The sequence below is a fragment of the Egretta garzetta genome, unplaced genomic scaffold (genome assembly GCF_000687185.1).
Source record: "Egretta garzetta isolate BGI_Z169 unplaced genomic scaffold, ASM68718v1 scaffold135, whole genome shotgun sequence".
Classification (NCBI taxonomy): domain Eukaryota; kingdom Metazoa; phylum Chordata; class Aves; order Pelecaniformes; family Ardeidae; genus Egretta; species Egretta garzetta.
The window spans coordinates 304,744-317,584 of record NW_009259594.1 but is presented as its reverse complement, the minus strand read 5'-3'; the positions used below and the strand labels follow the sequence as shown (position 1 = coordinate 317,584).

Sequence of the window (12,841 nt, the reverse complement as noted above, 5' to 3'; positions counted from 1 at the left end):
CTGATAAGAGCAAATGACCAGCCCCACAAATGCTCTCCCAGGACCTAGGGTGAGCGAGAGCCCTTGGAGGAGGGGGATGTGCTGCTTTCCTGAAGGACAGAGCCTGACTGGGCAACCATGGCTGGCCCCAGCTCTGCAGCAGGCTCCCAGCTACTCACACCCAGCCTCTGGCTGCAACGCCTGTGCTACGGGGACCATGGGAGCAGAGCTGGTCCTCTGGTAATGTCCTCTGCAAGCACAGAACCAGGGGGAGCAGGGAGAGCTGCTGACCATGAAACCCAGAAAACCCAGCCCTTTCAAACCCCACCCTGCAAGCCTCCATTTGCCCTTTGGTAAGGCTCATCTCGGAAGTCCAGTCCCACAAGGGAGCCTTTGCAGGAGTTTAATCCCTCATCCCAGTCTCTCCCAGTAGTACTTGCCCAAACGTGGGCAGTGACCCCGTAGGCACACGTGGAGAAGGCAGCCAAGGGCCCCGGTGTCCCAGAGTGGGCACAGCCCCTGGGCACAGCTTGCTCTGGCCGTTTCCTGGTGCTCACATTTCAGGATCAGAGAAGGGGCTGCCTAATGCCCAACTGAGGTGGGGTGAGCCCCATCTGCTCAACTCCTGTGGGCCCCCCAGGTGGCTGCTGCCATTGGGCGAGAGGGCTGAGCTCCCCACCAAATGCATCGTGGTGTGGGGCCAAGGAGGGCTTGTGCCCTCACTTCTTACCCTAAGGGAGACCCACGACCTTACACTCCTTGCCTTTCGGAGGAGAATGAAGATGGTAGAGAAGGACAAGCCCGGCTCAGCATGTTACCAACGCTGACCTCCAGGTCTTTCCATCCTGGCCTCCTTTTCCAGCTATCTTTTCTTCAGGGTGACTCCTTTCACCTGCCAGCTTATATGCACCAGAAGGCTTCTCCAGAGAGGCACTAAGCTGGAACAAGGCAATAAATCCTCCTTTGTGGCCCCCATCTTTCTTACTGGGTTAAACACCAAGGCTGCCTGAGGAAAGGAGTGAGTCACACTGCAGATGCTTAAAGATTTATACCTCTGCAGAACCTCGACCTCTCAGATAAAAGGCAGCTGTGAACACCGAGAGCACCATCAGCTCGGGAAGAAGCAGAGAGTGGCCATTTCTCACGATGCTGTGTTGCCTTCATCTTTATGCTGGGGAGAGCTCCAGCCTCCACGCAGGGGTGCAAGCTCCCGCCACAGGGCTGGTCAGTTGGTTTTTTTCCTGGATGGATATGCCAGCCTGTGCAGCTGTGCTTCGGGGCTGCCCGGCTCTGCTCATTTCATTGCCACGTAGGTGAGATGGGATGGTCTCTGCAGCCTGGGATGTTGGCTGGGGCGGGCCTGGGTCACGCTCCTGCTGCTCCAGTGATGGAAGAACCTTGTTCCCATCATGACCCTGGAACCAAGGGTCCTTCAGCTCCACCAGAGGTTCCTGCAATAATGGTCTGCACCGAGATGTACAGTCCCTTAAAAACAGAGAGAGTCGCTGCACACAGAGAAATTTTGCTAATGACGCTTGTCCAGATGCTGGAATTAATTAAAGGGTAAGCCAAAGAAAAAGCAGCCAAAGGGGAAAAAAAAAAAACAAAACCACAAACACTTTCATTTGTCAGGAATGCAAACATTTCCTTTTCCAGACTGGGGAAGAACCCTGTCATTCAGCAAGAAGGAATCAATAGGCAATTCAGAGCAAAGTCTCTTCCAGCACCTTTGGCTGGACCCATCCAGCTCTCCTCTTGCCAGCTCTTAGCACAGAGACCTCCTTCAAGGAGAAGAGCTTCTTCCCCGAGTGACTGACCCACGCAGAGCCCTAACGCCAGCAGCCGAACAGATGCATCTGAACAATCGGATGTCCCCATCAGTGGGGCCTGACGCTTTAAAGCAAAGTTTATACCAAAACAGAGCGAGCAATGCAAGCTCATTCACGCAAGTCTTCGCAGGCCTATGGGAGAAAGGATCACCCGGCAAATGCAGCGTAACGTGCAAACACGGCGCTGCTGCGTGGGGCGCAGTGGGAGAATGCTCATCGACCTGTTCTGTCCCAGTGGATTCCAGCTGAGCCAGGGCTGCAGAGCTGGGGTCTGCAATTACAGGGACGGGGGGGATGTACTCCTACAGCAGGGCAGTGCAGCCTGTGCAGGGGTCTTCACCCCAAACCCTGCAATCACCCAGCTAAACCAGAGAGGAACTTGCAACTCTGTGATAAACGATTATATCCTTGTTAAAGCAGGATGTACCACCGAGGACACTGCTGCCCGGAGCTGGCCACCCTGCTGGAGCTGGGCTGTGTCCACCGTAACACAAAGAAGGAACAGTGCTCACGCTAAACACAGACATACCTGCTTAGGTGGAAGGGAGAACATTTCAGAGTGCAATTCCAGAGCCCCAGGCACACATCCACTCGCTGCTCATAGATGGGAGCGAAGCTCTTGGAGCGCTGTAAGCGTCAGCTCTGAAACAAGTGAGGCACCAGGGTCTGTTCCTATCACAGCAGGGCCAGCTTAGCTGCTTTGCCTTTGAGCAGAGAGGCAGCTGCTGGCTGCCTGCACCCAGAGACGCCGGTTCCTGGCTTCCCCACACCTGGAGCAGCCTCGTGAACACACTGACACGCACGTGGTCCTTCTCTGGGGTAGCGTACATGCCCAGACCCGAGTGCGGTCTGGAAGAACGAGCTGTTTGGAGATGTCATTCAGAAAAGCTGAGGTCAGACTGAAAAAAACCACCGTTTGCACCAAGGCTCAGAACATCGTTAAGTTTAAGGAAATTTTCAATGGAAATGCAAAAAACCCCCAAACCTCAGGCACAAGGCACCTCACTAGCAAATTCCTAGTCTAGCAAAGAGGCACAAGAGCTGTATGAGTAAGAATGGCCGGCAATGCTTGAAGCAAGCCAAAATGTTTCAGCAAGCCAAAATATTCTCAGACTAGATTCTTAATGATGGGATCATACTGGGACTGAATGTCCCCCCTTTGTTCCCCAGACCCTTCCCCAATATTTTTTTTTATGCTCATCAGCTTAAGTTCCGCCACATTTGAGAAACCTGAAGGTCTCAAAGATTCCAAATTCCTCCAAGTTTCAAGCAAGCAGGTATAGGTGAATCATATTCATTGATCACAAAGTTGAGCTTTCCTTACTAGACACCAGAAAACCCATTCAGAGGGCAAAGTTATGAATGCCTCAACACAGAGGCAAGCTTCAGTGTGCGCTCATTGGCAAACAAAATACAAAGGCGTAAAAGCCAGAAAACCCCACACCCCAGAATGAAACAAGCATTACTTTTTTTTTTTTAAACTGTTCACCAACTACTTGTTTCTTAAACCCAAGTTTTTTCTGTTCCTTTTGGTTGAACTTCTCCAGAGATATCTAAATCAATCCACTTCCAGCTGGAACAACCTGCAACACAACAAATTCAGCCCAGATGTTTATCACTTGGCAAACTTTTAAACAAGTAAAAGTAAAGTCTTCACACTTGGTTGCTTAGTCCTGTTCCACCTGCATTCACAAGGGGGGTCTCGGTAGTCACCAGTTAACTGCCTGCCCTCAAAAACCCAGCAGCAGCATAGGGCTTTTCATTCACGGCGCTTTATGGAAATCGTTGCACTCGGTGGACAGAGCTGAGAAGTGAAGAAATGTGGTCAAGGTCATACGGCAAGTCAAGGACAGAGCTGAAAAGAGAATGCAGGTGCCCCTGCGTTCAGCTTACCCGCTCACACAGAGGAAGACCACCACCATTCAGTCCTGTTCCGTATGTCGTTGCACATAAATAACCTGCTATTTTATTGCCACCAATAGGTGAAATATTTTCCCATGTCCCGCGAGGAAGAAAAAGGAGATTGCAAGTTCTTGTGAAGGGTGTTGAGCTTCTCATCTGGGGAGTTCTTGCCTTTCAGTCCCAGGTATATGGCAGAAAGGACACAATGGTTCAGCATTTAATAACTGCTTCTGTCACCACAAGCTAGAGAAAAGCAATGCTGCAAGCAGTGTGCTCCGAGCACACCGTGGTGACTTGGAATGACTGGTTGCCTCCCAGCACCCTGTGAAAAGGGCTCCAAGGCAGCTCTCCCAGGAACACACTGTTTTTCTCAATCTTTCCTAGGTGCCCACCACTTGCTTTTCTACTGTTAATGTTTCCCTTGGAAGAAAACAGACATTTTAAGATTTCATTTCCAAACAGGCTATTTTACCAAGCAATTAGAAAATACAACCCCTCTTTTCCACTTTGGGAAATACTTCTTTTGCAGGTCACTGCTACTTTGACACAAACGTATTGCTGTTACACTAAATCAAAACCCAGTGAAGGTGGTGCCACGGCTCCAGCAAGAATTTTGCAGCTGCAGGGCAGCCTATCAATATTGCATTTCACCTCAGATGGGATTACCATTTATCTCAAAAACAATAAAATGTGACCTGTTCAGTGATTAAATCTGCACCTACTTTCTGAAACCTCAGCAAGTGTAAATAGCTGTTGGCTCATTCAGCAAGGGTGTCTTAAAGATGACATGGTTAAAATTCAACACATGATCACCTTGCTGATTCTCTTTGTGCTGGGTTACAGAAAAAAAAGGAGGTAGAAAAAACAAGCAGGCAAAAGTGATGAGAATGCGCCGTTTGGAACATTCTCTCCGTCTCCCAGCAAGTATTTATCACAGCAGAACAAGTGTATCTTAAAGTACCTGAACACTCAGGCTGGCACCTGGTGCACTCCATTAAGCATGCAGCATATTAGAAGATTCATGTGGGCAGCTCGACCATCTCCCTTTAAAAGCAAGGGATGTAATACATAAAGACTTGTGTCTCTGTCAATAGGCGCTCTCTCAACTGCTGCAGTGAATCCTCCCCACCCCCATTTCTATGGAGCACAAATTTCATGATAATGATAGTTCACACTGAAAAGAAGTGAACACAGAAATGCCAGGGATGCAATTTTAATTTGTGACTGTTCACATGCGTTAACATAAATCATTGCACACAAATGCCTGACGATTCCCTGAAAAGGAATTCAGCACAGACTAGTATTAGACCAGCTTTAATGGTTTTTCAGTAAAATTCGTTGATTGTTTCACACCTATGGAAATAAGTGCTAGGGGTTCTCTGGGCTCAGGCGTAGTGGCAACGCAGACCAAGGCTGGGCGCAAGAGCGGTGTTCAGAACATGAGTGAGTTATGCACTGCCATCGCAGTGCCCCCCTCTTTTCAAAGAGAGCTCAGCTGTGCATTTCACTATTCCTTACTTTCTTACTACACTAAATCTGTATTAAACACAAAGAAAACAGGCCGGACATAACCAACAAGACCCAATGCTCATGACTGGACTGTAGTTTGATTCTGCATTTATAAGAACTCCTGACACTAGGTCTCACTGTCTCCTCTTGCTGAGAACTAGCAGATCTGTAAAGCAACTCAGAATTATGCTGCAGTACAAGTAGTATTTAGTTCAGATCCTGTGTTAGCCATGACATTGCTAAGTAGGTAACCAGAAAATAAAACCAGAACTATTTCATCAAGTGAGGAAACAATAACAGCGTCTGGAAAATAACGAACAAGTCCAAGCACACCTTCCATCACTTCCAGAGCACGAAGCTGGCTCATCTCCCCTGAGGGCAGAGATGCCATCCCATAGACGGCGTGTTGTTACAGAAGGTCTTCTATCATCAGGACCAGAAGTGACTGGAGGAAAGCCAAGGTTAAAAGGAGACCAACAGAAATAAAACAGTAGGGGAGCCGAAAGATTGGCACACTTTAAAGCAAGCAGACCGAACATCTTTATGCAGGAAGCTGCACAGCCCCCAGATCAGCCTTGGCACTAGCCAGAGGTCACCCCCGCGGAGCCCCAGGGGGTTCTGGAGGGCAGATAAAGCATCAGTGCCTTCAAGGGTAGGCTTTAAGGCAAAAGCAAGCAGGATGTTCAGCCAGGAAAACTAAGCTAAAAATGTGCTTTTTGAAGGCAGGTGAGGAAGAAATAAAAGAGAGAAGTGGACAAAAGGGAAATAAGAGGTCACTAAGCATTCATACCAAAATATCACAGGCAGTGCATCTTCAGTCCTCCTCATTAAGCCACTGAAAGAATGAAGTAGGAAGTCCTGGCCTTCTGCATTTTAGCTGGCATGTGATTTACCCTGCAGAAAACCTCTCCTTAAAGATATTGCAGAAGCCCTTTTTTAGAAAAACAAACAGAGACTGACACTGACATCAGAGCCAGTGGCAGCACACTCATCTCGAGGCTACGCAAGTCAGCCGTATCTTAGAATGACATTCATTTGAATTAACTATCAGCTTCTGTATAGCTGTAAAACTCTGAAAATAAGCCCTTCTGTAGACATGAAGTTCAAGCCTGGATTAGCAGAGAATTTGCAATGTAAAATGTGATGATACTGCTACCTTTTTTTTATTAAGCATACATAGAAAAGAAACCCATGAGTGATAATGGATGTGGCAGTACGAAGTATACGAGCCAGATGCCTTGTATAAAGCCAGGACAATCAGAGCAGCAGAGGAAGATGCGGTTCACAGGGGACATGATAACAAGAGTCATAAACACAAATGAAAATAATCTAGAGGTAGCTTTGACAACAAGGTGTAAGTGTTGAGGAAAAAAAGGGGTTCTCTATCTACATAGGATTATTTCTCCTGTATCTGTGTTGAAAAAGCATCTTGACATCTTTAATGAGCTATTTCTCACTGAAATCCTCATTAAAATGAGAGTCCCAGAAATTCCATGTTACTCCAGCTAACAATACTGCAGTTAGCTCCAGTGGAGATTCTGGTATTAAACTTTCACCATTCAACCTCCTAATTGAAATTTGTCATTCTAATAACCCCAGGGCACATCCAGCAGTTTCAGTATCAACTGCTATAATTTTGAGGCTTACATAGGCAGGAAACAGAGACATGAGAGCTCAATTTTAAATTGGCTAAAATAAAGTTTATTTTACTGTTACAATATATAATCTCTTATCAACACAACTCACAAAGTGTTTACAAAATAATCTCATTTTCTGCTGCATTTTAAACACTACTTTCATACAAACTTTAAAGGTAAAATAGGAATTTGTAGCTAGAAATGTTTCTGTTACATTTTTAGAAGCATCACAAGAATTACTTCAAAGACGACTTTTTTTTTTTTCTTATGGTGTCATCTTCACAGACAAAACCAAATGCTTATTTTAAAGACCTGAGGAAGGATTCATGAAAGCTTTCTTTAGACAAAGGATGCCAGTCCTCAGGTTGACAGCAAGTAAGTGCATCTGAGCCAACTTAGGTGCCCTGAAACGCCTTACAAAAGAATCTTCTCCCTCTCTCTACACTGACGATAGGGGAGGGAGGGAGCCTGGTGTGCAACGGTAGCTTTCATGAATCTCCACATCAACGACCTAGTATGCAGCAAGACCGTAACACACAAAGCTCTGGTCCTCAATGCTGCGCAAGAAACCATGGAAATCTTAAACCGAACAGAATTTGAAGTATTACGGTTGTCACAAAACCTAGCATTTTAATATGTTAAAATGAAAGTTACCTAATGTCCTCTGTGAATCTGGTAGTAACAGGCAAGTATTACATTACTCAACCCTGGTCTCCACTACAATGCACTAATACATATTAGAAAGAGTGGAAAAAGCTGCCATTTTCACTGCTGCTAGAAAGATATGTGCTAAAGTGAAAGGATTTATGCTCCTGCCAGTCAAGTCAGTTGACAGATTTTACGTGACAGCAGAATCAGGCTGACAGTGACTATTTTACATACAGCAAGCAGGTAGAAAGAGGTGCTACTTTTTTTTTCATGCATAGTTTAACCAGCTTACAGCCAGCTCATCTCCATTAAGACTAGAGGTGCATGATCCACCATTTGGTATAAGCCAAACTACCAGCAAATATATTTCCAGTGCAAACAAAATTGTCTTTCTTCAAGAAAAACAACTAAATTTAATGCTGCTTCTCAAAAACCAATGCTTATAATGTGTCATTTTCTATCCATTTTGGTCTGCATTTCTGAAGTTCCCTTCCTCTCCCCAAATCACATCTGAAGACAGACGATCACAGTACACTTTTTTTTTAGGCAAATGACTGTCTCCTCCCCAGAAAAAAATTATACTGCCCACTGAAGATCATCCCTGAGAGCACTGTTCTAGCTAGACACTTAGAAAGTAAGCAATATCTCATAGCTCAGAGGAAAAAAAGGCCATTCACCCTGTGAGATTTTGTGGTTTTAGAAAGTAAAAAAAAATGCAGCAACTCTGAGCATTTAAATTCCCTGAGCTGAGTGAAATTTGAAGACAGTAATTTGTAACACAAAGCATAGCAACATCTATAGCTGTACTTACAGAAACTGTAATTTTTTACAGTGGTAAAGTCAGACGTTAAATTACAAGCATACAGCAGTACGAGGTGGTTCCTTTTACTTGCTTCCTGTCACAGGAAATACGATGGCCTTCTTTGGTGAAAAACAGCAGTGAAGAAGCTTGATGACTCCGATTCTTTTGCCTTCTGATATACTAGCAATCTTCAAGTTACAGTTAGCGGAGATACTACCAGGCCATAGTGCAGAACAAGTAAACCGTCCTAGAGAGAAGAGAAAGAAACTGCATCATCGCACCACTTCACCTTCTCCATGAGGCATTTCCGTCACCGCCTGGCATGACAGCCACTGCATAGCAGAACCTCAGCTTCAATCTCACTCACCGTTTTATACCATGTCACTTCTGTATGGCAAATCCAAGTTTTGAAATATCAAGGCAAAAATTATATTCCCCTCTCCTCCTTGAGACGGAGAAGGGTGTTAAAAAAAAAAAAAAAAAGGTAAAACCTGGTACTTTGCTTTTATTTTCAAGTTCTAATGGAATTATCTCATCTTTGTACAACAGGCTCTTGTTTGTAACCCATGCTGCTTTCCACATGATACCATGGTGCAGATAAAAAAAGTAATCAATTACATAGTTCTAGAAGGTGCTGCCAGAAGCTGTATTGGAACAGCCCAGACTACTACTACACATTTATTAAGTAATGAATACAAAGGGTAATAACAATAATAACAAAATCTATTAGCTTATTAAGTCATGTTTCTCCTCTTTTGAGACTGCTCCACGTAATAAAAAAAGCCTGTGAAACAGGACATTTCCTGACTCCTTAGTCTTCCTTATGCCCCTTAATTCACAGACAGTTGGTGAAAGGTCTAGCACTTAGTCTGCTTGTACCACTGATCCACTGGGAATCTGACTTGTTGCATTAGACCTGTTTATATGGACAGGCTTTAATAAAAGTTTTGTTTTGAAGAGAGAACTGTGTTAATCACAACTGACGTGTTAGAACGTCTGCCATGTTTTGCTTCTGATGTTTTTGTCTATTAACATACAGGACCTAAGATAACAGTTCTGTGTGAGGGGGTATATCAGCACATTAAAAAAAATCTTTTTAATTAAAAAGTTAATTAAAAAATAGTAACAAGACTGTCACCTCTTTACAGGTTCTCTGTTATAATACAGTAACAGTAGAAAGTACTATATGAGTCTAAACATAGTATTTTGGAAAGATATGTATATATTTTTAAATGATAATTTGCTACCTATATAAAAATGCTGTTGACTGGCTGATGTACCCTCAATTACTCACAAAAAAATCTCTGAGCCATTTTGCACTGGATGAAATTTAAGATTAAGAAATTGATCTCAAAAAGATTCAAGAGGACAGAATGTGATTTTCCATGCCTCCATGACATGCTCTTTTCCTTCCCTTGGGAATTCTTTTCAGACAGTGCCTATCAACACCTCTGTGTTGTCTGGAAGATGACCTCTTATTAGAAAAATAGCCTTGTTTTGCCTCTAGTGCCACAAAGCTCTTCCAGCAGAAAACCTCCCTAATTGCTGCTGTGTATAATTATTTTACTCTTTCTTCTAGCACTAGTTTCTTTAACTTTGGCAGCTCTGTGGGTGGGTGGGTGGTGGGGAAGTGCAGTACGTTATTTTCAAGGGAAAAAGAACATAGAAGAGCTGTTGGAGTTTTCAAATGTGGTGGTGAAAGAGTAGGTTCATAACAAAAGATCTGCAACAGCAATACTGTGATCAATTTAGCCAACATGCCCATTTAGTAAGACCTGAAATTCTGCTTCTGGCTACAGATTTTGTCATTTACTTAAAGAGGAGATTAATATTCTAGGTCAGGAAAAGAAGGTACCAAAAAAGCAGCCACTTAAGAAAAAAAAAAAAACCAAACCAAACTTAAAAATGTAAGGTCCTACCAGGGCAGACCAAAGGGCTACCTAGTGAAAGCCTAGACAAAAATACATGAAAAGGGCAAGAATGCTACCTCCCTATGTAATTTTCTACTTTCAAAAGCCTTTCTCAGGAAGTTCCTTGAGCCCTAAGTCAAAGTAGCTTTGTATCAAGCGTCTCCTGACGACTTTTCATCTATGAACTTGGTCTGTCGCTTTTGAATCTACAAAGCTCTGGCATCCACAAGTCAAATCTAAGGGAAATTAAATCCAAATGCTTTGCATCACTGGTCATGGTGATGTCAGTCATAAGATCAAGACAGAAGATCCAAATAAAGGGATTAAAATGCAGGCACTGATAAAAGTGGATCAAAGCATTCTTTTATAAGAACCATCAAAACCAACCAGAAGGGTCATGTTGCAAAAAAAGGACAGCACGTTAAAACACCTACAGAAGAGAGTATGTTCAGGCTACAACAAATATACATGTTCCCCAACTCTACAGCTACAGGTGATACAAACAGCTTCAGAACAACAGCAAATGTGCTCTGTGAGTCTCAAGCAGCTTCACTTTCATTTAAAGGATGCTTACGATGACAAATGAGGGCCTAGTGTAGGCTAGGTGACAATCTACCTTAACTTCAATGGACAGGAATGAAAAAAACCCCTATTTTATTTTGTGTTATTAGTGCCAGCTCACTAACTTTCCTTCATCTTCTCATCCTGTTAATAACCAGCAATGCATTGCTAACTCCTACAAGGACACAGGAGGAGACAGGAGCTTTAACTCACTCGCTGCCTATCATAAAGTGGGGTTTAGGTTTAAAGACTGCGTTGCAATATGAAGACAGGATCCTGACTGCCCTCACTTCTTGCTAGGTAGAACAGGTACTATGAAGTTACTTAGGAACCTCTTGGCACACAGTATGTTGTTATACCTTCACAAAGGTATACTTCCTCCTTGTGCCTGTTAGCTACTTCAACAGAGAAAGTAAGACACATTCAAGCTTCGTGTTTTGGAGAACCGTGGTCAAAACCATTTTTTCCTATATGGCGGAGTTTCTTAAAGGAAAGAAATATTTATACAAGAATAAAATGCTACCATGTATTCTCTGATGAATGAGCTTTCAAATGGTACACTTGGCGGTAGGACATTTTAAAGGAATTCTCTCTCTACACAGGAAATATCCCTGTTAAACCGAAGGCCAAAACCACTGCAATACCTTCTGTACAAAGAGAAGCTGACAGTTAACCCAGTAATGGCACTGCTTACTCTGCAATTATTCACTTTTGAAGTATTATACATTTCTATGTATGCTCAGCTGCTTTCTCGAGTTTTCTTAAAAGGAAATCCAAACAAAGAACAAGCTCCTACTGCTTATTACAAATTGCGAATGAGGCTAACTCAGACATGCCCAAAAGAAAAGCAAAACAAAATATGATCCCTTCCTACAGCAAAACTCTCCAGTGCTCTTTGCCACACATTTGTGAACACGACCTAAAAAAATGGAAAGGATCCCACCTGTTACACCCAACTACTAGAGTGGAACTGACAAGACACAAGCATCATAGTACACACACCTTTTGATGTTACAAGAGAAGCAGCAACAGAACATGCCCCACTTTCCAAATTCAGCATCCCCACAGCAAAGAGTAAAACACTTCCATAGCAGATGTGTGCTAGAGGGTCACAGTAATTAAGTTAGATCACAGCTCTTACTGCCTAGCACAGGAGAGACCAAAAAAATACAGTGGCATTGGGTTACAGAAAGGCGAGAGTTACAAAGAGAGCACTATAGTCTGCCAGACCTCTGTGCCAAGGGCCAAGGACATAAAGGAAGCTACTGTTTTTAGCTTTTCCCAGGTGTGATCTCATTATATCCATCAGTGATGCAGAGCTCTGAGGCAGCCAGTTTCAGACAAGTGAAAGTAACTCGCAGCTTGGATCCTATTGCATTCGTGCAGCGAAGGAAAGGAAGGTAACAGAGGGAAGAAATTATATTCCCATACAGTTAACAACCTGCTTCCTTCCTTAGCTACTTGATCAAACTCTTAATTACAGGCGGATCTCAATGCTTGGTAACACAATTGAGCCTTTTCCTTGCAGTAAATTCCACAAGTTTTACGCTGTTTTAAAAATTGCACAAATTTGCTTCTTTTTATATAAATTCTGTGCAGCAAATTTTTTATGGTTTTGCCCTAAACAGTTAGAAATCCTATTTCCAGCTAATTAGAAAGATTCAACCACCTAATTTCAGAAATGTTAAAATATCTTGATATCTCCAAGATTAAACAAGATTTATTCCTGGGTTCTTTTTTAGCCTTTCATCAACTACACAGAAACATGTAAATTATTTACATTCAATCACTAAAATTAGTTGCCTATTTACTCCAATTAAACCAACCCAAACAGGTTACTATGGGGCCAGTATCAGAGATACTTATTTTCCCCATCAGATCACATTTGCTCTTCCTACACTTGTTAGAAAGACACATAGTTATTCAGAACAGCTAAAACCCTGCTAGCTTGCACTTTTAGGATGCTTTAATTTACTGAGGCTCTAAGGCATCACTACACATTGTTATTCAGCAGGGAAAAAAAACTCCCAACACTCAAAATCTTCACAAAACAATCTTGAGCAT

At 43.3% G+C, this 12,841-nt stretch overlaps 1 protein-coding gene across 3 annotated transcripts in view; it reads right to left on the bottom strand.

Moving 5' to 3' along the window:
* Positions 1-426: 426 nt before the first annotated feature.
* Positions 427-12,841, bottom strand: part of PCGF6 (polycomb group ring finger 6) — a 34,446-nt gene continuing 22,031 nt past the window's right edge. Inside the window, exons 10-15 of one of the 3 annotated variants that reach the window (XR_004841906.1) lie at positions 8,316-8,553; positions 6,010-6,113; positions 5,553-5,664; positions 4,672-4,754; positions 3,702-4,130; positions 427-3,612 (exon numbers count right to left, since the gene is read on the bottom strand). Coding sequence is in view for 1 of the 3 variants with exons in the window: in XM_035893626.1 (XP_035749519.1) it covers positions 8,497-8,553 (57 nt within the window). In the remaining 2 variants the exon portion in view is untranslated. The other 2 variants (XR_004841905.1, XM_035893626.1) reach the window with 2 other exon arrangements.